Genomic DNA, 23,318 nt, shown 5'->3' on the forward strand with positions numbered 1-23,318 from the left:
TTCCTTGCATACCTACTGGGCCCCTGGAGGCATTAGATTTCAGTCTTCCTTGTCTATCCTGCAGACACTCAGCAAATGCCAAGGCCTAAGCCTGGGGCGAGGGGGGGTGGTGCAAGCAGGTTGGGGGTAAGGGGGCCGAGATGAACAGGAGGTAGTACTTGTGGGTTTGGTGGTCAGCATGTGCATGGATGCTTTGGTCTGGCTGAAAAGTTCTCAGGTGAATGGATAGGGATGCAGGGATGAATAAGGTCCAGGAGTTCAGAATCTTATTGGTGGCAGCAGGAGATAAAAATGAAGCAAATGGATAATTGTGGAGGGTATGATCTTGGTTGTTGGGTAAATGAAATTCTTTGGGTTTCTGATCTCTCATATGCAAAAACAGGCATATTTTAGTTCCTGTCTCTTAGGATTATTGTGCAGGTTAAATGCAATAGCACCATGCCTGGCATACAGTAAACACCCAATCTGTATTATCTCTGTGGAGGCATCGTGGAAGGAATAAGACTGCTGGGAGGTGACTGTCAGTGGGGCTTTGAAGGCTAATAAGTAGAGTTCCCAAGATAGAAAGTGGGAATAGTACATTCTAACACAGGAAATAGTATGGGGTCTCCCAGCTTGCCTTCAGGTGTGAACTCCATTTCAAGGAGGTTGTAACTGAAACTCCTACGGAAGATGTGACCTGCCCAAAATCAAGCATGCAGGAATGCAGAGCTCCATACCCAGTTCTGTCTGACTCTGAGCCCGGTGGTTAATGCTCACCTCAGAATGTGAGTGCTAGCACTCTCAGGACCCATTTGTGTTGCAGCTCAGGGTGGATAAGCTGGGTTGCTGTGGCATGCGGGGGAGCCTTGGCATCTGAAGGAAGAAAAACTGCCTGGTGCTCAGGGGCACAAACTGGGGAGTCATCACTCAGCTCTGCTTTCCTCTGTGAGCTCCCCTCCCAGGTGGGTTTTCCCGATAAGGTGGCAAGATAGCTGCTGGCAGCTCCACACCCTCACTGGGCCAGGAGAGCCATTGCAAAGGAGAGAGGGAGTCTCTTTCCCAGTGGTTCCACCTAAAGTCCTAGGGAGGGTTCTCACTGGTCAGGCTTGGGTCACAAGGCCATCACCAGGCCAATCGATGGTTAGGAGAATGTGATCTTCTCATTAATCTCACCTGGATTATGTGACCATCCCTGAACCAATCAAGTGTCTAGGAGGATGTGGCCCTCTCCTTGGTCACACCTGGGTCACATGACCATCCATGAACAATTGAGTGGCTAGGGGAATGTGGTCCTCTCACAGATCAGGCATCTCACATGACCACACCTGTAGCCAGGGTAGCCAGAGTTCCAGGGGCCTAGAGTGGAGGAAGGGTGGTCCCCAAAGTGATACTGGGGTCCTGCACCCAGAAAAGGGGGAGATGGCTGGCTGGCAAACTGTGGGTGTTCCTCACGGAGCGCAAGAGGATCCCACAGCCTGGGCTGTGGAGAAAGACCCATCCCTTGGTCTCTTATGACCTGGGTCTGAGGGAAGCCTGGGGCACCTGAGCTGAGGGTCAGGAAAGCCTTTCTGGAGCCCTTTAGGGAAAGGCGTCTGGCCCCAGGCAGCAGCACGCATGGTAGTAGGATAGTCTCTGACAGTGGAGGAGCTATGCCGGTGAACTGGTTTGGTCATGGTCAACTCCTTGGGTGGGGCGGGCAGCGTCCTATGCCCTCCTCACACTGTCCTGATTGCTGTTTGGAGTAAGGAGTTGTGATGGAAGCATCTGAGTCTCCACGATTCATGGGGCAGCCACCAACTCCCCCTGATGGGGCCCTCCAGGGATTCTCAGTGGTTAAGCAAGAGGAGGAAAAGAGTTTTACAAAGTACTACCACCCAACCCCTGGAGGGACAGAACCAGTCCAGGGGAACCCAGAGAGGGGAGTCCAGTCCCCACAGTGGCCACTGACCCTTTGTACAGAGAAACTTCGGTTTCCAGGGCAACCACCACATCCTGATTGGACACCTCACCTTGCCAAGGAGGGCAATTTGAAACATTCTGGCATATAATTGATTGTAAACATTCTGTGCCTCGGTCCCTGTCTCAGGTGCTTTACGTATATGACCTCCTTTCATCTTCCCTGTGTGAGGTGGTATCATTGTCCCCATTTTACAGACAAAGGAACCAAGGCTCCAGGAAGTTAGGAAACTTCTCCCTAGGTCACATACTAGGAGGAAGTGATGTCCATTTGACGTCCAAGCCCTGGTTCTTCTGAGCTTGGGCTCCTTTGATGCTGGGGGCCAGAGACCCAGTTGCAACCCGACACCCCCAGAAACATGGCGGGCGGGCTGAGCTGCCTGTGTCCCACAGCTGTGCAGATGTTCCGAGGATGCTCAAAAAATGAGGCACAGGAAGGGGCTTCTCTTTCTGGCCCCAGGGTCTCCTGCCTCAGACAGTTTCCTTGTGGCCTCTCCCAGAGCCCAGACCTCTCCCTTTCTCATCTAAAGCCTGGCAATTTGGGGCCCAGATGGAGACCCTTAGGCCTGAGAGCTTTGGTGGGGAGGATGGGAGGTTTCAGAGAAGGACAGGAGGGGTGGGAGTAGGTGGGGAGGGGTGGGGCTCAGAGCCAAGGCCTCAGAGGAGGCGGGAAGCAGGGAGGCAGCTTCATTAGTCTGTCCCCAGGGGACTTGGCAGCCAGTTATTAGGCGCTCCCTAGGATGGTGAGCTTGGTGGGTGAGGGAAGAAAACAACTGTGGGGGTTGTGGGGGGTTGGGGTTGGTTCTGCCTCTTCTGGACCAGGAGACCCCTTCCTTTCTTCATATGAAGGGAGGGCTGAGGTTGGGGGTTCCCCAGGGCCTAAACCTGTCCCCGTGGTGCAAGCCCCTCTTGGCAGCAGGGAGAGCATCCTGGACATCCTTGGATGCAGGCAGGGAGCTGGATTGACCCCAGTGCTGGTCCCTAGGGCCCCTCAAAGGTACACCCCACCCTGGGGGCTTCTTGGCTACTATGGTGGCTGGGCCGGGGCTGTGGTGTCTATTGGACCCTCTCCCTCTGTCCTGTTTCTGAGAATCCCACCAGTTCTTCTTGTAGTCTTGAGGATGCATTCTACTGTTCCCATACTGTAGACCCATCTCCCATATCACTTTTCCTTTTCTCATGTAGAGAGAAATCTGTTAAGTTTCCCCCAGACTTCTTTTCTCCTTTCCCACCAGCCCCTTGGGCCATCAGCTTGTAGGGCCTTGAAGGTCAGCAGTGATGACCCAAAGCCTACCTCCAGCTCAGACTCCCTGCTGAGCAGCTCCCTTCGGGACGTCTCTTGGGGGGCCCCCAGGCTCCACAGACTCCACCTCTTCCCATCCCCCTGCCCTGCCTCTGTGTCATCCCATCTTGGAGAAGGGCTCCACTGTCTGCCCACTGGTGCAGACCAGAGCACAGAGTGTATGCCAACTCCATTCCTCCCCTGACTTGCCACAGGCAAGCCAAACCTTTGCTAGCTTTCCATTGTTTCCTTCCACTCCCTTCTCATGGCTGTACTCTGGCTCACGCAGCTTTCCTTCTTTCCTGGAGTCTCCTCGTTGGTCTCCAAGCTCTTGGTTGACCCTCCAGGCTGCCTGTCCATATCTCTTTCAGCTTGAAATTCTCAGTAGCTTCCCAGCACCTGTGGATGAAGTCTGTATTCCTTGTCTTGTTATTCTGGGCTCCACGTGGCCTGGCCTCTACTGCAGCCCCTGCTTCCACACCCCCTCCAACCCTTTGCATGCTCCAGTTCCCACAATGTGTCATGTTCCCTTCCACTCAGAGCCTTTGCTCATGCTGTTCCCTCTCCCAGGAATGCCTCTCCCCACTTTTGGTTGTAAGCTCAGCTTTTGATTCCTCCAGGAGATGCTCCCTGAACACGTGCCCACCTTCAGGAGGTCGAGGTGTCTCTACTGTGGGCTCTCATAGCATCCCACATGCTTAGCCCTCTTCATCAGAGTTGACTGCAGATCTGTTTCCTGCCCTCAGCTAGCTGTGGGAGCCTGTAGGGCCAGGGATGGATGTCTTGTTGGTCTTGCTCTTTGTAGCGTCCAGCCCAGAGTCAGGCATATGATAAATGCTTAAACAGGGCTGCAGAAGAAATGAAATGTCAATCAGTCTCTCAAATGCCAACATCAGGGTCTTTCAATGTATATATTAGTTTACTATCTGTGCTGTAACAAATTGCTACAAATTCAGTAACAATGCAAATTTAGTTTCCTACAATTCTAAAGGTCAGAAATCTGATGGGGCTCAGTCTCACTGCTATCATCAAAGTGTGGACAGGTCTGTGTTCCTTCTGGAAGCTCTAGGGGAGAATGTTTCTTTGCCCTTTCCAGTTCCTGGAGCCTTTTCTACTTTCTTTGGCTTGTGGGTACTTTCTTCATCTTCAAAACCAGCAGTGTTGGGCTGAGTCCTTCTCATGCTACCATGTCTCTGGTTCTCTCTTCTGCCTCCCTCCTGCACTTTTAAGGACCCTGGTGATTACATTGACCCCAACTGGAAAATCCAGCATAATCTCCCTATTTTAAGGTCAGCTGATTAGCAACCTTAATTTCATTTGCAGTCTTAATTCCTCTTTGCCATGTAAGGTAACAACACATTCACGGGTTCCAGGGATTAGGATGTGGACATCTTTGGGTGGCCACTGTCCTGTCCAGCACAATAAGAAAGAAGCTGGAGAAGCCAGTGCCATGGGGAGAGAGGCACCCCTCTGTGAGGCTCCATGAATGGAGGAGGACCAAGGGCACAAGGACAGTTGGGGTCAGAGAGGAAGATGATTTAATGCAGGTAAGAGAGTTTCGGGGAGAGCCAGAAAGGGATTCCTGTCTGTAACGGTTAGACCTGCAAGTGACAGAAACCCAACAAAACTGTCTGTAAGCGCCAGGTGATTTACTGACCCATGAGACTAAAGTGCCACAGGTGAGAATTCCTCCAGGTATGGCTGGGTTGAGGGTCAAAGATGTCCCACAGCTCCATTTCCCTCCACCTCTTAAATCTCCCCTCCATCCTGGCTTGGCTTCGTCCTCTGCCCACACGAGATGGCAACATGGCAGCAGCCACGGCCAGCCCTGGTCCCCAGGTTTAGGTGAACCAGAGCACCTGGCACATCTCAGCAGGCCTCCCTGCCCCACCTTGCCTTGCCTAGGTCTTGTGTCTACCCTCCAACCAATCATGGGGCCCGGGGATCGGATTTCTCCTAAATCATGGATAGAGAACAGAGGAAGAGTGGGTTCCTAGAGGAAATTCTGGGGGCTGTTTTCCCAGATGGGTAATGCTCCCTGTGTTCTCTGAGGGAGGCAGGATGGGGTAGCAGAGAGAGCGCTGGATTAAGAAGAGACCTGGGTCCTGATTCTGGTTCCACTGCTAACTTGCTGCTGTGTGACTTTGAAGCAAGTTACATATTAACTTCTCTGGGCCTGGCTGTAAAATGAAGGGGTGAGGTGGGATTCCCTCCAAGGGTCCTTACCACTCGGAGGCCTTTCCCATCTGTTTAGCCCATCTGTTTTCTTGTGCGTCTCGATACTAGTAGTAAAGATCCTTAGAAAACCCGGTGGTTTTTCTGTAGGGGAAGTTGCGCAGAGTAAAGCCAAGTTTGGGATCTGAGGCAGGGCCAGGGAGGTGGGCGAGAGCACATGAAGTGCTGGCTTCTTGGGAGAATTGGGGGCCTGAGCAAATGGCAGGGGCTATCGAGATTTAGGGCTTGCTTCTGACCGGGGTCAAACCTCACTCTGCTTGTGTCGGGCTTAGCGTGTGGCCACAGTTGGGGTTATTGTGTGAGTTGGCATCACTGTGTGGTTGTAATGAAGACTCGGTCTGGGTCCAGGCTGGGGATCAGAAGCTGGTAAGCAGTAAGCAGGGCAGATGCAATCAGCTAGTGTATGGGGGACTGGCCACACATGTGACTTCTCAATTATTCTTATCTAACATATGACATATTTCACGTATTCTTTTGTTTCTTGTCTACTTCCTTTGACTAGAATGTCAATTCCATGAGGACAAGCACTTTGTTCTCTGTGTTATCTCTAGTTCCTAGAACAGTGCCTGGCACATTGTAGGTGCTCAATAAACAATTGTCTGATTGATGCAGAGATATGTGCATGCAGGTGAGGCTGATGCTGTGTGCATTGGATTACCAGTTCGCCAACCTTGCTGCCCATTCAAACCACCTGGAGAGCTTGAAAGAACTCCGATCCCCAGGATACAGCCCTTACCAATTGAGTCAGAATGTCTGACGGCCCAAGCCAGGCACCGGTATTCCTAAAAAATCCCCACTTGCTGCAAAGTTTGAGAGGCACTCACTGTATTAGACTGCGTGAAGTGTGAGGTGCGGGGGGCATGCTGCCTCGTGAGGACACAGTGGTTCTGGGTGGTAGGATGGAGACTTTTTGTCCTAGATCTCTATCACATTCTCCGGACACCCGCCACGGAGGTGATTACTTTGCTTTCAAAATGGATTTTGGCCGTGAGTCAAGAAGAGCTCTCGCTTCCCAGCTAAACGATGGCAAATCAATTTGAGGTCTCTGCTGGAGCTGCTGATTAGGGCTGGCAGCCAGGGAGCCCTCTGGCTGTCAGAGCCACAGCAGGACTCAGTCAGGGCTTTGAGAGGACGTGGCAGGCAGGAGCTGGGGACCAGTCTTGGGGTCCAAGAGCCCAGCTTTCTCTTGGGGGCATGGGAAACCAAGATGGGGCTGCTGTCCAGTTTGGAAGTGCAATCTCCATTTATTAGGGCAGCAGTATTAATGTAATAGTATTAGTCATCATTTATTGAGAATTTGCTATGTGCTGGGTGCTTCAGTACATTTGTTGCAAAGCTGGGCAGTGCAAGTATTATTATCCCTTTGTATGGAGGCCCTGAGGGGTAAAATAATGTGCTCAAGATCAAATGGCTTCAACATAACAAGTCCGGCTTGTAGCCAGGTCTGTTTGGGGGAAAATCCCAATGTTTTCTCATGATGCTCTGTTGTGTGTTGGTGTACGTGCCTGGACTTTGAGCTTCCATGACCATATCAGATTCAGGTTTACAAGGCAGCCCCTAGCCCCGTGTTTGGCCATGGGGAGGTCTCCTGGGAAGAGTTTGCTGAAGAAAGAATGAGGACATGTTTGTTGAGTGGATGGATGAATGAAGGAGTATTTGCTGACTAGGGAGGGGCTGAAGGCGGGCTGAGGTATGCATTATGAGGCAGGCAGCCCCCAAGATGACCCCCAGCCCCCGGTGATCTTCCCTCCTGCTGTTCATGCCCTGTGTAGTATCCTCCCACATTGAATCAGAGCTGGTCTGTGTGACCAACAGAATACTGCAAAAGTGACGTTGTGACTTTTGAGGCTAGGTCATAGAAGACATTGCATCTTCCACTTTGCTCTCTTGAATTAGTCACTCTGGGAGAAGATTAGCTGCCGTATTGTGAGGACACTTAAGAAGCCCTTTGGAGAGGGAGCCTCCTGCCAATGTGACTGAGCCATCTTGGAGGTGGGCCTTCCAGCCCCAGTCTTCAGATGAGACTGCAGCCCCAGCTGACATCTTAATTGCAACTTCATGAGAGACCCCAATCCAGAACTACCCAGTGAAGCCACTCCAGAATTTTTGACTCTCAGAAACTGTGAGAGAAAAATAAATGTGTATTTTTCTGAGCCACTAAGTTTTGGGATAATTTGTTATACAGCAACAGATAACTAATACACATTGCTAAGTCTCTTTTGAGCTGATGAGAGCTTCCTAGAAGAGGCACTTGTTCCCTCCTGTCTCCCTTCTCACTTGCGACCCCTTCCTCTCAGCTTGTTTTGTATGTAATATGTATAAAGACATGAGAGTTGGTTTTATTTTATTTTTTTTTAAAGATTTTATTTATTTATTTAACACAGATAGAGACAGCCAGCGAGAGAGGGAACACAAGCAGGGGGAATGGGAGAGGAAGAAGCAGGCTCCCAGCGGAGGAGCCTGATGTGGGGCTCAATCCCATAACGCCGGGATCACACCCTGAGCTGAGGGCAGACGCTTAACCGCTGTGCCACCCAGGTGCTCTGAGAGTTGGTTTTAAATCTACATTACCAGTTTACTATTTGGATGACTTGAGGATTTTTTAAAAAGATATATTTTAGAGAGAGAGAGAGCAGGAGTGGGGCAGAGGGAGAGGGATAGAGAGAATCTCAAGTGGACTCCTTGCTGAGCGTGGAGCCTGACTCGGGGCTTGATTTCATGACCCTGAGATCATGACTTGAGCTAAAATCAAGAGTTGGACGCTCAACGGACTGAGCCACCCAGGTGCCCCTGGAGGACTTGAGGATTTTTATTGAAATTAATTATTCTCCTTATTCTTTTCTGTCCTTCTCTCTCCTCATTTGTCTTCATCACTCTTGCCATAGTGATAGTAGCATTTTGTAACAATGGCTGTCATTGTTTAATGCCTGTTATGAGCCAGGCACCATGCTAGGAGATCTACAGACATTATTTTATTTAGTTCCCTTAATGCTCCTGGTGGTGATGGTGGGGGGCAGTTAGGTATTATTATAGTCTTTTATTTTTATTTTTATTCCAGCATAGATATCATACAGTATATACTCATTTGTTTTAAATAGATAAGGAAACCAAGGTTTTAAATAGATAAGGAAACCAAGAGAGTCATATGCCCAAGACCAGACAGAAGGAATCAAGATTCCCAGCCAGGTTTGTCTGAAAACCAAAGCCTATACTCATGCCTATTATATGCCTCTACTTCTGAGCCCCAGTGTTGTCTTATGTAAAGTGGGCATAATCCTGACCTCATAGATTCCTGTAGGATGAGCAGAGATGGTTCCTTTCGGGCAACAACCCTGTTATGGTGTGGCGTGGGGGCTTAGTAAGTGGAGGCTTCCTTGTTCTTCTTCCCTTTTCTTCCTCACCCCTTATGTATTTTAAGATGGGCTACCTTAACCCTCTTGTAGACAGGGTCATGGTCATTGTCTGTCACTGTAAGAGGAGCAGGGAGTTGGTGAGACCAGTGGGCCTGCCCCAGGATGGGGTGGATGTCAGAACTTGGAGTCCAAGGAGATGGTAGCACCAGCAGCTGTGGATCTACCCACTGAGCCTTACCTCATGCTAGCCCTGTGCCTGGGGCAGAGAAGAGCTTACCCCAGCTCACACAGAGATGAAGGAAGGGCTGGAACCTGCATTCAAACCCAGGTCAGTGCCTGAGAAGAGGCTGTTGCTTAGAGATGGCTCCAGCTGGAGAATCCCAGCTGAGAAAACATTGTCTGAGGGGTATTGAAACATCTCTTAGATCAGGCAAGAAGCCCCAATTAATTACAGGTGCTAAGTGAGTGGTCTGGAAGCAGAGTTTTGCAGTTAATTAAAGGGATGCTGGAGGAAGCTTCATTAACCCCTGCCTTCTGGCAACTTTTGGTTTAGGAGAAAGAAGGCCCTTGTCCGACTGTAATGAGCTCTCCCACACTGTGGGGAACGCAAGCAGAGAGTGCCCTCTACCAAAGATGGCGCAAGGCGGACTCCTGGGTTGCATAAGAGGATGGATTCTTGACTTCCTCTGCTTTGATCCTTGTGGTAAAGAAAGTAAATGGTCAAGACATTGCTCCATTTGGGGGCCAGCCCGTGCAAAGTACACTTAGTGCTTTTCCTGTCTTTTTATGGTGTGGACAGCAGACTGGCCACTAGACTGTCCCCAGGTGCCTCAAATCCAGAAGCCCCAAAGCAAACTCTTTATCTTCCCCCAAACTGGTCTCCACTAGCTTTCTAGATCTTGGAGAATAGAGCCACCCAAGATGGAGACATAGGCTTTTGCCTCGACCTCTTCCTCCTCCATGCCTCACACATCCAATCCTCAAGTCCTGCCAATTTGCCCTCTTGTGTAGCCTCCCAGTTTGTCTGCTTCTCCCAGCCTTTGCCATTGCCTAAGGCCAGACCTTACCATCTCCAACCTTGACACTGTACCAGTTCCTCCTCCTCACGGCCCTAGTGATCTTCCTCAATCTGCACATCTGATATGTCACAAGACCCTTCAGTGGCTCCCCGTGGCCTGCAGGGAGAGCCCAAGCTCCACCTCCGGGCACCCTGGTTGATGTTCTCAGGCTTTCAACTTTTCACCAAGAATGTAATAAGCTCCTGCAGATGTCCCCTGCTTCTCCCTCCCTGACACCCACCACCCGTGTTGGACTAATTTTGTCTCCTCCCTGCCTTTGCTTGTGCCAGCCCCACTGCCTAGAGTGTGCTCCTTTCCCACCAGGTTGACTTCTCATTTAAGACCCATTCAGGGGCGTCTGGGTGGCTCAGTCGTTAAGTATCTGCCTTCAGCTCAGGTCATGATCCCAGGGTCCTGGGATCGAGCCCCACATTGGGCTCCCTGCTTAGTGGGGACCCTGTTTCTCCCTCTCCCACTCCCCCTGTTTGTGTTTCCTCTCTCCCTGTGTCTCTCTCTGTCAAATAAATAAAATCTATAAAAAAAAAAAGACCCATTTCAGATCTTGCCTCCTCCAGGGAGCCTTCCCCAAGCACCCTGATTTGCCTGTATCATTGCACATGTTATGGTGGCTAATTGGACTGTTTATCTGCCCATTTCTTCCATTAGCAGGTAGATTCTTGGTGGAAGGGGCCGTGTGATTGGTGTTCTTGGTACCTAGTGCAGTGCCTAGCAAGTGGTGGGAGCTCAGTAAGTGCTGTTTAAGAAAGGGTTAGGACTCTAAGGAGAAGACCTTCAGGACTGAAAGTAAGAAGATGCTATCATTTCCCGACCAGGGCACAGGGCACTGTGGGGTGCCACTGAGTGGAAAGGAGCGGCAAGGCAGGCAGAGGAGAAGCATCCGAGTGTCTGGGTCTGGATTATTTACTGAGGGGGGGACCTGGGTCTTGGGAAGACAGTGCCTGGCCTGCTGAAAGAACACACATAGACTTTCAGGGAAGCCCAAATCCCTCATGTTCCATTGCTCTCCAATCTCCAGCCTTGGAAGGCCCTCAGAGCCCAGCCCCTGGCTCTGGGAATGGCTTTGGTCTTGCAGAAGCCCGGGGGGAGCCCACTGTTGGCCCTTATTCTGCTCTGACACACTTCCTCCACCACTTGGGACCCTGTGGTTGATGAGGTTTGGTTCTGGCTCCTCTGAGGCCCTGCTCAACTCCTGCTTCTTTTTTTCTTTTTTTTTTTTTTAAGGATTTTATTTATTTATGTTACAGAGGGACAGCCAGCGAGAGAGGGAACACAGCAGGGGAGCGGGAGAGGAAGAAGCAGGCTCCCAGCGGAGGAGCCCGATGTGGGACTCGATCCCGGAACGCCGGGATCACACCCTGAGCCGAAGGCAGATGCTTAACGACTGCGCTACCCAGGCGCCCCTCAACTCCTGCTTCTTTGTAGGGAAGGAAGAAGTTGCCTCAGCCTCTGTTGGGGCAGATCCTAAGATGTCTCCCAGTGATCCTTGCCCTGCTAGTCACATCCTTGTGTAACCCTCTCCCTGTAGGCATGGGCAGGGCCTATGACTTCTAACCAATAGAATATGGCAAAAGTGATGGGATGTCACTTCCCCGATCAGTTTACATAACATCGAGGCTTCCATCTTACCAGCCGATGCTCTCTGTTGCCTTCTTGGCTTGCATACTTTGATGAAGAAAGTTCCCATGTTGTGTGCTGCCCTAACGGAGGGTCCCACATAGTGAGAAACAAAAGACAGCTACTGGCCAATAGTCAGCCAGGGATTGAGGCCCTTCAACAGGAACCAAATCTTGGCAGCAATCACATGACCTTGGAAGATGTCCTTACCGTCAGTTGAGACGCCAGCCCTGGCCTGCACCTTGACTGCAGCTTGGCAAGAAACCCTGAAGCAGAGGGGCCAGCTTAGTTGTGCCTGGCCTCCCAGGAGAAATTATGAGATGATCAACATGTGTTGCTTTAAGCCACCAAGTTTGTAGTGGTTTGTTATGTAGCAGTGGATAACTAATGCAGCCTCCCATCGCACACTGGGCTCCCGACTCCAAGAGTCTAGGAGACTACCTTTAGTGCACTAGCCCAGAGTGATGGGCAGATCTGGGAGAAAGGCAGGATGGGTGATGTTAGGGCACAGAAGAGAGAGGGGTCAGGTTCTGCCTCCCCTCCCTCTACTATCCAGTAGGTGCAGAAAGCTAAAGGAAAAGTGACTGTGGCCACCAAGTAAAAGGGACGGAGATTGACCACTTGGACCCTGAGTCAGCACTGGGGTTCCTGAGGACCCGCTGCTGGCTAGACTCTGCAGTGGGGGCTGGGAGGCATTGGGGCGCCAGCCAGCACGGCACCTATAGAGCTCCCAAGTTAGAGGGAGACATTGCAGCAACATAAATTACCGTAGAATTTGCAAGGTGCCATTCATTGAATGCTTGGCACGCAGCACTAAGAGTGTGAGTGCATGACCCCATTTACTCCTCACAACTGTGAAGGTCAGAACAATTATTATCCTATTCTACTTGCGAGCAAACACTCAGAGGGGTTAAGTGGCTTGTTCAAGATCACTCTGCTGGGTGACAGAACCCACCAGCCATCCCAGTGCCGTCTGAGCACGCAGCTGTGAGGCTCTGTGTTGTGAGCACAGCAACAGAGTCTGCTGTGGGCGTGGGGAAGGGGCTTGTGTCGGGGTGTGCTTCACACAGGAGATGACGTCTTAGCTGGACCTTGAGAAGTTGAAGAAGTATACCAGAGGGGGGGGGTACCATTCATTTCAGGCAGAGGGGACAGAGTCTGTAAACACAAAGCAACATGGTATGTGTGTGTGGGGGGCTTGGCTCAGAGTTGGGTGTGGTTCTGACCTGGCAGGTTGGGGTCGAATCACACAGGGCCATTTTGACGATTTTGATGTTATCCTATAGGCAGATGCTTTCCTATGGACCATTGAATGGTGTTGGGCAAGGGAATGACATGGTTAAGTTTGTGTTTTGAAGAGTCTCTTCTAGGTGGGGTGGGGTGGTGGGGAGAGGATGCACAGAGGGAAAATGTAGAAGCTGGGAGACCAGTGTGTGAGGAATGGGAGGTGCCTAGCCGAGTAGAGAAAAAATGAGGCCAGTTTAAGGCAGGGCAACGGTGGGGGCAGCCAAGGGTGAAAGGGGTTCTGGTTTTGTCCTGACTCAACAAGGTCTGGGAAGTGTCTGTGTCCAGCAGCAATGCTGAGTGGTATCCTGTCGCTGTGTCCCCAGCTCCCACACATGGGCTGGCAGACATTAGGAACTCCCTCAGGGTTGGTGGGATGACCAGTGACAGACCTCTGCCCACCCATGGACCCTGGCTTCGTGTTGCTATGCCATATCCCGAGGAGCTTTCAGAGAAGGATGGCCAGGGATGGGGTGTGGGGTACTGTGACCAGGCTGGGACACCAGCTCCATGGGTTCATTGCACAGTTGACTTTGAAGGGCAGGAGGTGAGTGGCCCTGAATCTCTGGGGCCAGCCCTGACTCTGGCCTCAGTTGATTTCTGGAGTCATCTCCAGGGTCCCGGCCAGCAGTGAGGGTAAAGTGGAAGGTTTTTCTGGGGCCTCTTGAGCACAGCAGCTCAGCTCCCTCTCACCTCAGCTGATGCCCCATGTCGCCCTGGCGATGCCAACAGACAGAAGAGGACAGACAGACCAAGAGTTGCTGTACAAGGTCTTTTCTTTGTTGTCATGGTTGGTTTGGTACGTCTTAGCATCTGCGTCATACAAAGGGGGGAGCAACAGCCATGGCTTTTGGTCAGGTTCAGGGGGCATGAGGGGGTGCCCCTCCCCTCCCCCCAGGCACTGACACATTTAAAGAAAGCAGAGCCACAAGGACACAGCACAGATGTGGGAAAGGGGTTCCCCCGCGAGAGCAGGATGGTCGTCCTCACCTGGGTCTCACTAGGACCCCCACCCCAGGGCCAGCACAAACACCTCCCAATCTCTCCCCAGCGAAGGAGGGCAGCAGGAGCAGCGAGGGGGTAGGGACATATGGGAGGAGGCATGTTCTCAGGCCCAGGAGACATACCTCACCTGAGCCATCTGATCCCCAGCTGCCTGTCCAGTCAAGGGTGTGCAGGGCCCTAGGATGGAGCAGCCGGGCGGTGAGGTGGGCAACTCCGTTAGCTAGGTGCTGGGGGTCCGCCCATTCTACTCTAGCCAGAGCCTGTAGGGCAGCTTCATCGCCCACTAGCTGTCCCACCTGAGTGGGGCCTGGGCTGCTGAGATACTTCTGTTCTCTCTCTCTCCCTCTTCCCCTGCTACTTCCCTCCCTCTCTCTTTCCCTCTCTGTCTCTCTCTCACACACCCCCCCATTTAAGAGGGTCTCTTGACTTCCTGCTTGCCTTTGGAGGGGACCCCACACAGATTGCCAGTAAGGACACCTTCCAGGAGCTGAGGCTGTCTATGTGTGCAGGTCCTGGCTCACGGCCAGCACCTAGCATGGGTGATCCAGAGAAGCCTTCTCCCTCCTCTCTGCTGGTGAGTTCCCAGGCATGCAAGTCTGGCCGTGGCCTTCCCTGGCAACCATGCATGCCCACATCAGGTGGTGCCCACTCCCTTGCATCTCATTGTTTTCACCATATACGAATGATTGCTCCTTCTAATTTCCCTGGCTGGAGAGCGTCTCCCTGATATGTTGTAAGTGTGCTCTGAATGCTGGGACTGCTCCCCCCCCATCCCAGCCTCCTAAGTGTATCACATGCACACTGCCCCATTTATGTGTGGCACACCCATCCCCCTCCCATCCAGTGGGCTGCACACACCTCCTACTCCAGGTACGTCGTGTGAACATCCTTTCCCTGCTAGAGCATTACCCCACACATATTTTGTTCCCTCTCTCCCTCCACATGAGTATGTTGCACACAACATCTTCACTGGGTCACACGTTAGCTTCTTTCCACAGTCAGGTCTGTATCAGGAATGACAGTTATGATGTCCCCCCGGACCTGACAGTGATTACCTGGCAGTGGCTGGAAGCAGGTATGCCCCATGCTGAAATTCTCCCTTGCTCCCACCTCCAGGAAGACCTCTAGTCCTGCTTCTCAGGAGTAGGCCTGAGGAGTCTGGAGGAGTCTAGGCCATGCACCAGACTAATCCAGCCAGCCGGGAGGGTAACTCCTATGGGGAAAACCCTGAGCCCACTCTGGGGGTGCAGAGGGGCTGTGGAGACCACCAGGGACATCCTCTGAGGGTCTGGTGTCCCTCAGGACCACCTGGGGTATCTTGCATGGCTGGGTTCCCGTGCTCATCTGAAGCTTCCTGGCGCTCACTCTCTACTGCCCATCTGGCATTCTCTATGCCCTGGCACTAGCTTTGAGATCTGTGGGCCCCTGTCAAGGGGGAGACCTTTTTGAACGCTTGGGATCCACATCTGTGTCCGGGTGGGTCTCACACACAGGGTTTGGGGAGGCCTGGGGCCCCTGGACTGGGCCCTGCCTGTCTCTATCCCAGGATCCCAGGGCTTTAGAGAATGACCATCCTGCCCAGGAAAAGAGACACAGACAAACAGACAATAGGGGTGCGAGGTGGCTCCCCATCACAGACACAGGCACAGACACAGGCCCCCTGAGTGGGGGGCAGGACACGGAGGCACAGGGAAGGGGGCGGGGGCGGGGGAGAAGGGCAAATCCAGGGAGCTGGAGCTGCTGAAGCCCTGCTCCCTAGAGAAGGGACAGACCAGGGGATTTTTCTGGTTCCCTAAACATATGGATTGTTTTGTCTCGTCTTTAAAGTATTGCAGTCTAACTGATATGGCTTTAACTATTGGAAACGGACAGAGAAGACACATGTCTCTCTCTGAAATGAAAGCATAAATCCACTAAAATGGAAAACCTGCAGAATGCAAACTGGGGTCAGTGGGGCAGGAGCTTCAGGGACAGGCAAGTCGCCCCTTCCCTGGGCCCTGCTTTTGGGGTAGGCCCTGGTGGGGGCCCAGCATGGCTTCTCGGGGCACTGCCAGGGTCAGTCCCAGTGGGCTTCTGAGGACCTCAGGCAGGAACCCCCCAAGGGCGGGAGGACTCTAGGCCAAGGACAAGGTCTCCTGTTGGATGTGGCCACCCATGACCAGTGGTTTTGGGGCCAAAAGGGGGCATCTTACCTATGTTCGTTTTCCCTAAGCACACATTCTGCACACAACTGCCTATTCAGAGCCACACACATGCGCACAACAGTCTCAGCACATCTGACATTCTCTCAAACACATACTTCCACCACATCTAACACATACCTTCTCTCCAGACACACATGCCATTTTGAAAACACATGCAGACACAAGCTGACACGTGCAAACTCTACCACACATACAAGATGGCTAGAAAACAGAAACGACACAATCTCAATTCATACACACCTCCTCAAACAAGCACACATACACAAGGCTACCTACCATACACGGTCTCTACCTAACACGGGACGTGATTACACATGCAATCTCAAGACATGTACACTCTAATGCCACATCTGTAGGCACAGTCTTTGGACACACAATTGCTGATGCAGTCTCTGTGACACACACTCATGCATGCATGGACACACACTTTCCTCTCTCATTTGCTCCATGGGCCCCCAGTTCTTACACAACTGACTGAGCAGGAGGCCTTGACAGTTTGGGGTGTGTGGGGGAACAAATGTCATTTTCACACATCCCAGAGGAGAGTTTGTTCTTGGCCAATGAGATGAATGGACAGATGCCTTCTGTCAAGTGGGAACTGGCTTCTCCCCAAAGCCTTGGGGCTTTGGCCAGGAAGGGTCCTCCGGGGGACCATGGGGCCCTGGAAGCACATGGACAGGATGGGGTGGGGAAGTGGGGTGGATAAGAATGGGGGCAGCTTGGCTGTACCAATGGTGGGGTCCCATGGCATGGGCCATCGCTGCCCAATGGCTCCAAGTATTTTCTGGGGGTCCTGGGCAGCCCCTTGGCTGGGCAAACTGGGCCCAGCCTGGCAGTGGGGCCCTAGGACCCAAGTGGAGGAGGGGAAACAAGGGGTTGCTCTACCCTGGGGCCTCTCCACAGATGAGTTAAAGTCCAAAGAGGATCCATTTGGAGGGACTGGCTTGGCAGGGGCTATACCTCTTCAGGTGGGGGTTGGGAGAGGAGTGATCCTGGGCTGGGTGTAATCTCGGGGAGGGAAGAAGGAGAGCCCCAGACTCCTGCCCAGACCTAGGCCTGGCCAGAATACAGCGGGGCCTCTCAGTGGGCCCTCACAGGGCAGGCTTACCCTGACTCCTTTCCTCAGAGCCAGGCCACTCAACGCCCCTGCCCTGACCTGGAAGCCCCCTGTGGGTCAGAGGCCAAAGGTCAGCATGCTGGGCAGGGCTGGAATGTGTCATTACTTTGGCTGGCTGGGGACAATGGTCCTCCTGGCAGTGGGGCGCATGAAGGAATGTATGGGGGTTACCACACTAGCATAGACCTTAGCCTTCTGGAGGGGGCCCTCAGTGCCTTTGGCACTGGGTTCAATGCCCCCTCCTGGGGGGAAGCGGCCTTCCCTTTTTCAAGCAACTTGGAAGTGAGGTGGGGGCTGGATACCCTGGGTTGAAGGGGGTGTGAGGGAGTGCTGAGAGGGAGGAGTCCCTGGCCGGGGAAGGGGGGCAGAGGTCAACTGAGGTTTTCCCCTTCAGAATTGAGACTTAACTGAATAAAAAGAAAAGAAAGAATTAAAAAAAAAAAAAGGAACAAGTGGAGTGGGAACAGGGCAGGAGGGCCGGTTACTTCTTGAACATGTCCTGCAGTGGCCCCGGGAGGTATTTGAGCACCGTGTCCAGGATGCTCTCCTCCTCTTCCTCCTCCTCATCCCCGCAGCCTGCAGGGATAGCCTTCTTGGGCCGGGTCAGGCTCCCCTCACAGGGCTGCTCCAGGGCTGCCTTCTCCTCTGCCTCCTTCTCTTCCTTCTTCTTCAGCCCGTACTGGGGAAAAGGAGGGCAGACATGAGCATGAATGGGGCAAGGAGAGATCTGGGTGGGTCTCAAGGTCATGCAGGCTCAGCTGGGGCCGCTCATGGAAACTCCCCAAGCCTCACCCCTCTCATCTATAAAATAGGGATAAGGATGCCTTCCTTATGGGATTGCGCCTGTCCTTAACAGGTGCCCCAGAAGAGTCTGTGCATAGGGTTTCCTTTAAAATTACTACCTGCCTGTAATAACGTCTCTGCTCTTCTGAAACCCCCCAGGATTTGACATCTCAAAGTCTTCCCCTATGATTTGAGCTAATGGGAGGCTACTTATAGCCTTGGTTTTTGGCAGTGGTGAGACTAGACATGTACTGAATTGTTTGGCAGAGGGCGGGAGCTGCAGACCCATTGAAAGTGACATGTAACCGTAACGGGTGCTCCGGGCACTATGGAACTTTCCTAAAAGTCTCAAATTCTGGATTGCCAACGTTTGGTCTCCGGTGTCCTCGGTACAAGACTGTGGGCCGTAGCAGCAAACATTAGGGAAAACCTCTCACAAGCGTTATCTTATTTAACCCCCGTAGCGCTCCTTTGAGGGAGCTGTTCTGTGACACTCATTTTACCCTATGAGGAGAGTGGTGCTCAGAGCCAGGTCCAAAGTGGGAGCGGGGCTCAGGCGCTGACCTTGTCTCGGATCTGCTGCCGGACCTTCTCGCGCTCCGCCTCCATGCGCGCGTGCTTGGCCTTGCGCTCCTCCTCCTGCTGCCGGAGAGCTTCCTGCCGTTCCTCCTCCTTCTTCTGCGCGTCGGGGTCCTTCTCCTCCTCGCCCCCCAGCATCTTCCCCATATCCTTGGTGGCCCCTACAGTGGGCGGGAGGAGGAGGGGGAAGAGGGGACAGAGCTGGGGATAGAGGGGCCTGGCGCTCTGCGGACCCTCCCACCTAGGCTGGGACCCAGGTCAGGAAGTGAGGGGTGCCGGGCTCGGGCCTCACCTCCAAGGGCCTGCTTCATGACGAAGTCCATGACGCCAGCTCCAGTTAGCGTGCCCTAGCCCACAGCCGAGTTTGCATGCAGCGCTCCTGGCAAGGCCTGGCTCAGGGAGATGTGTCAACCTGCAAGAGTGGAGTCGGGGATCAGACGGGAGAGGCCTCTGCACAGACAGACGGCAGCCTCACCCTGGTTCAGGCCCCAGGCTCCACCAGCTGAGGCTAGGACCCAGCGCCCCGGCTCCCACGGAAAGGAGATGGAAAGGGGCTATTTCCTGAGTACTTGCTGCATGCCGCACACATATGCGTGGCCACGTATCTTTGGATTCCGATTTTAAAACCTTCATCTTGATCTTATTGCTTTAATTTGGTTGAAGCCACGAGTGGAGAAAGAACCTAGGAGTGCTCGAAAAAACCTGGAATTCGGAGTCAGGCAGACAGAGCTGGGTTCTCATGCCTCCCTCATTCCTTATTTGCCATGTGACATTCAGCCAGTTACTGAACCCCCTTGAGCACCCAGTTTCCTTGACTATATGAAAGAATGGCAATGCCTCTTTTCCCAGGACTACTGTGAAGACTGGAGAAAATTCAGCCTGGATCAATCCCTAGATGGAATGAGCACACTTAGGACCCCAGCAAATCAGGGGCCAGTTAAAGAGACAACAGTCAGCTTGGATGAACATATCTAGACTTATGAAATTAGACAAATGGAGAAATAAGTCACTTTTATTGCAACAAACATGTAAGTTTTTATGTTTTATAGCTTAATATTGATTTTTATTTTGAATTACACATGGGGGGTTGGAGACATGATAATCTTCTTGGGGCTTAGGGCCTTTAAATACCAAGCATGGGCCTTATAAGCACTCAGCTTATGTTAGTCCTCCCCTTCTCTTTAAATTACCTTCAGTTTTTATTATATTTTTTATTGTTCTTTTTTTTTTTTTTTTTGGCATCCGAAGGTTTTCTCCAAATAAAATCTTAATGGAAATCTCAATATGCAAAATACGTAGAAATGGAACTATTCCAATGTTAGTGGGGAGGGGTAGAGAGCTTGGAGCTTCCCTCTACTGTTGACCTCCTTCTACCTTGTTCCCTCCACATCCCTGAGATTGTGAACCCTGATATAACTCTAGATTTCCTTTCTATTTCCACCATTCAATTTCACTGATTTTTTCATAGACAAAGCCACCACATATCCCCTTTTGGGTGTGGATGGGAACATGCATGAACTATCCAAAGTGTGATGTAGTCACCTGGGGTCAGGCCTCATTCCCCCAGGCCTGTCAGCCCACACAGCCTTGGGGTCTTTATGATTTGCTAGGAGGAAAAAGGGAAATGTTGGCAGAGAAGCAGGCTGGATATCACAACCAGGTTGAGTTCAAGGTCACTGGCTATTTGTTGATGATGGATTTTCCTCATTTCTTTCAAAATGAGAAAACATATCAACAGACTGAGATCTTTCTATCGAATGGGGCCCGAGAGTTTATTTGAGGACTTCTATGTGATCATACCACATGACAGGTTGTTTGGAGGAGGGCAATTCATGATGGAGTAGGAAAACATCGCCAGGGGCTTTAGCATCAGACATACCTGCTCAGAAGTCCGGGCTCCAATACTCCCTGGCTGTGGTCCCCTGGGAAAGCAGTGTGCTCCCTGCCAGTGAGCGGAGTATTAAGCCTACCCTTGTACTGGTGTTTGAAGAGAAGATACTGGTCAAGCGCCTGGTGTGTAGCAGCTGCTAGTTAATGTTGACCGTTGCTGACTGTATTTGTAAGGACATGCAAAAAAGAAGCAGGATTTCCAGGAAATGCAAGAGAGCCCACCCTGACCCGGAATTCTGAGTTTGAAGGCAGTTCAGCTCAGTCAATTAAGATGTTTTCACTTGATTCAAAAGCATTGCGAAGAGACTACATTTCTAAGAACAGGAAATGAACAATTTAATAATCATATGATTTCAGGGAACTATTGGGTTCCTCCTCTGTGTTTCCATGCAGCTTAAGGAATTGGCAGGTGGTGCTGGAGGATGCAGGACTCTAATTTGAGATGTCTCCAATTGGTCCACAGGGCACCTGGGCTTTAGGTCCAGCCTCATCCCTAACTTGCTGCTCTGGCAAGTCTCTCTCCTGGACCAGATAATCTTCTGGGCCCTCTTCCCAGTGATTCTGTTGGAGCAGCCCTGCAGCATTTGAACTCCCAGCCACCCCATTGTATCCTCAAGTCCTTCTCCTGTCTTGGTTCTGTGACTCAGTTCTTTCCTCTCTCCCATCTCCCACTGTACTCTCTCCTCTCCTACTGCTCCATCTCCCCTCCCCACCCCAGTTTTGCTGCCTCCTCTTGTTCCTTTCCTTTTGTCAGTAAGTGTGTTCCCTAGGACTCTGACTTCAGCCTGTTCCTCTTTCTCCTCTCTAATGTTTCCCCAGGGGAACTCATCCTTTCTTGGGCTTTAATGGTACCTAGGCATCCTCTGTGGTCTCTCAGACCCCTATATTCATTTATCCAACAATTTACAATTGAGCACCTACTATGTACCAGGCAGTGTGTTAGGCACTGGGGGTGTAACCATGAACAAGACAGATAAAATCCTGCCCTCATGCAGATTACATTGTGGAGTGTGTGTGGTGTGAGTGAGTGTGTGTGTGTGTGCTTGTGTGTGTGTAGGGAAATAGGCAATAAATGAGTCAAGAAATATACTTGCCTTCCTCTTGAACATCTCCCTCTGGATAACCCAGGGCGCCATTCAGAGTCAACATGCCATCTCACTATCACCACACCATCTCCTTCTCCAGACTCTCCTGCTTCTAAGCATTCATTCAGCAAACATTGATTACCACCCTTCCCCACCCCCCAATATGCAAAGTACATCTACTCAGTTGAGGGCTGAGTCTTCTGGGTACTTACATCCCTGTCACTCTAGGTGCCCCCCCTTACTGAAGCCTGCTGGGATTATTTAGCAGCTTCTTGGGTCCATCCCAGAGTCCTGCTGCCCACTCCCAGCGTAGCTCTCTCAGCTCTCAAATAACTTCTGTTCATCCTGTTGAGGCTTCCCTAACCAATTTCTCAAGGCCCAGTGTCGTCCTACCCTATCGCCTTGAACAGCTGACTTTCCTCCCACTTCATGTGGCGCATTGGAAGGCTTGTTGGCTCTGGGTCAGGCATACTTGACTCTGATCCTGAACCTGCTACTTTTTAGCTCTGTGATGGTAATTGACTTAACCTCTCTCCCTTATACAGTGAGGATTACAAAACCACGTTGAAAGGTTAGAAATAATGTATGCAGTGCGTTTGGCACCTGAAAGGGGGGGGGGCTCAGTAAATGGTGACAGTTACCATTATCAAAATGATTGATGCCAGCTGGTATGAGCTCCTGCAGCCTTCCTTCCTAGCTTCTGAAGACAAGGTCCCCCTCTTTCCTCCTGAAGTTAATCTATCTGCCTATGCTGCAGATCTTCTCTCCTTTCACCCCCTCCTTGAGCCTTTCATGCTCCCTCTTCCTCACATCCTCAGTCTCTTCTCTATAAGCCTCTTTATCCCCTTCCTTCTCCAGTTCCTGCTCTGAACCACCTTTCCCTTAATCTCTGCCTTCTACCTTTGTGATGAAGTGGTCTCCACTTGGTGTCTCCACTCCTTCACCTCTGGGTCAGCCCTGTGGCTCTGTGAGATCAGAGATGTGCTGCTTCTGCACTACCACCGAAATTGCCCTCGTCAGAGTCACCAGAGGCCTCGCGGATGCCAGACCCCGGAGTGTTTTACAGCTTTCCAGCTCTCCCATCCCTCTGTGGTGTCAGATGTCAATGATGACTCCTATTCTCTCCCCATCCCTCTATTTTTCAGCCCTCTTCTTGGATCTCCTGAATTCTATGACAGAGCACTCCTGTGGTCTTCAGACTCCTTCTCAGACAAGTCTTCTCCTCTCCTTTGCTGACTTCTTTCCTTTAAAATGGAGATGTTCCCTGAAGCAATCTCTCTCCCTCTTCCCCTCCTGCTGTCCTTCCTTCCCCCACTGTCTCCCTTGGGACTATCACCTAATGCTATTGATTTATGCCCTTTATTCACAGACACCCCCCACCCACTTGCACATTTAGTTTTCTGCTGGATATTGTCACATGGATAATCTCAGATTCAATCTGTCCAAAGATCAATCTCATCCTTGTTTCCCTCACCCAACCATCTTTTCTTCTAGTGTGCCTTGTTCTGATTGCCTGAGCTGAAAACTCTGGAGTCAGTGATTTCTTTATTCATTTACTCACTTACTCACTCACACTAGCAATATTCTTTGAGCATCTACTCTGCCAGGTACTGTTCTGGATGCTGGGCTGTGGCAGGAAACAAGGGAGTCACATTTGCTCTCACAGCATTCAGTTAGGTGGGGAGATAGACACTGGACAAAAGACCACACAAGGAATTGGTGAGTTAAAACTGGAATGGGGTACGGAGAGAGAAGTCCGGAGACTATAGCTTCATGATGCATCCTGCCTCCACATCCTCTTCTACAGCTGCTAATGTCTTGGTTCAGGGCCTCGAGGTTCTGGATTTGTGTGTAACCTCTACGTCTGTCC

At 51.6% G+C, this 23,318-nt stretch overlaps 2 protein-coding genes across 3 annotated transcripts in view; one reads left to right on the forward strand and one right to left on the reverse strand.

Annotated features, from left to right (window-relative positions):
- THOC3 (THO complex 3) overlaps nt 1-23,318 on the forward strand; it is a 96,873-nt gene that overhangs the window by 61,549 nt on the left and 12,006 nt on the right. The window lies entirely within an intron of this gene.
- CPLX2 (complexin 2) overlaps nt 13,528-23,318 on the reverse strand; it is an 82,707-nt gene continuing 72,916 nt past the window's right edge. For both annotated transcript variants that reach the window (XM_019802285.2, XM_011228105.3), the window contains 3 exons: nt 18,766-18,885; nt 18,459-18,634; nt 13,528-17,790 (listed from right to left, as the gene is read on the reverse strand). In XM_019802285.2, coding sequence (XP_019657844.1) covers nt 17,593-17,790; nt 18,459-18,634; nt 18,766-18,796 — 405 coding nt within the window. In that variant the 5' untranslated portion in view covers nt 18,797-18,885 and the 3' untranslated portion in view covers nt 13,528-17,592. The remainder of the gene's footprint in view (nt 17,791-18,458; nt 18,635-18,765; nt 18,886-23,318) is intronic.

The sequence above is a fragment of the Ailuropoda melanoleuca genome, chromosome 3 (genome assembly GCF_002007445.2).
Source record: "Ailuropoda melanoleuca isolate Jingjing chromosome 3, ASM200744v2, whole genome shotgun sequence".
Taxonomy (NCBI): Eukaryota; Metazoa; Chordata; class Mammalia; order Carnivora; family Ursidae; genus Ailuropoda; species Ailuropoda melanoleuca.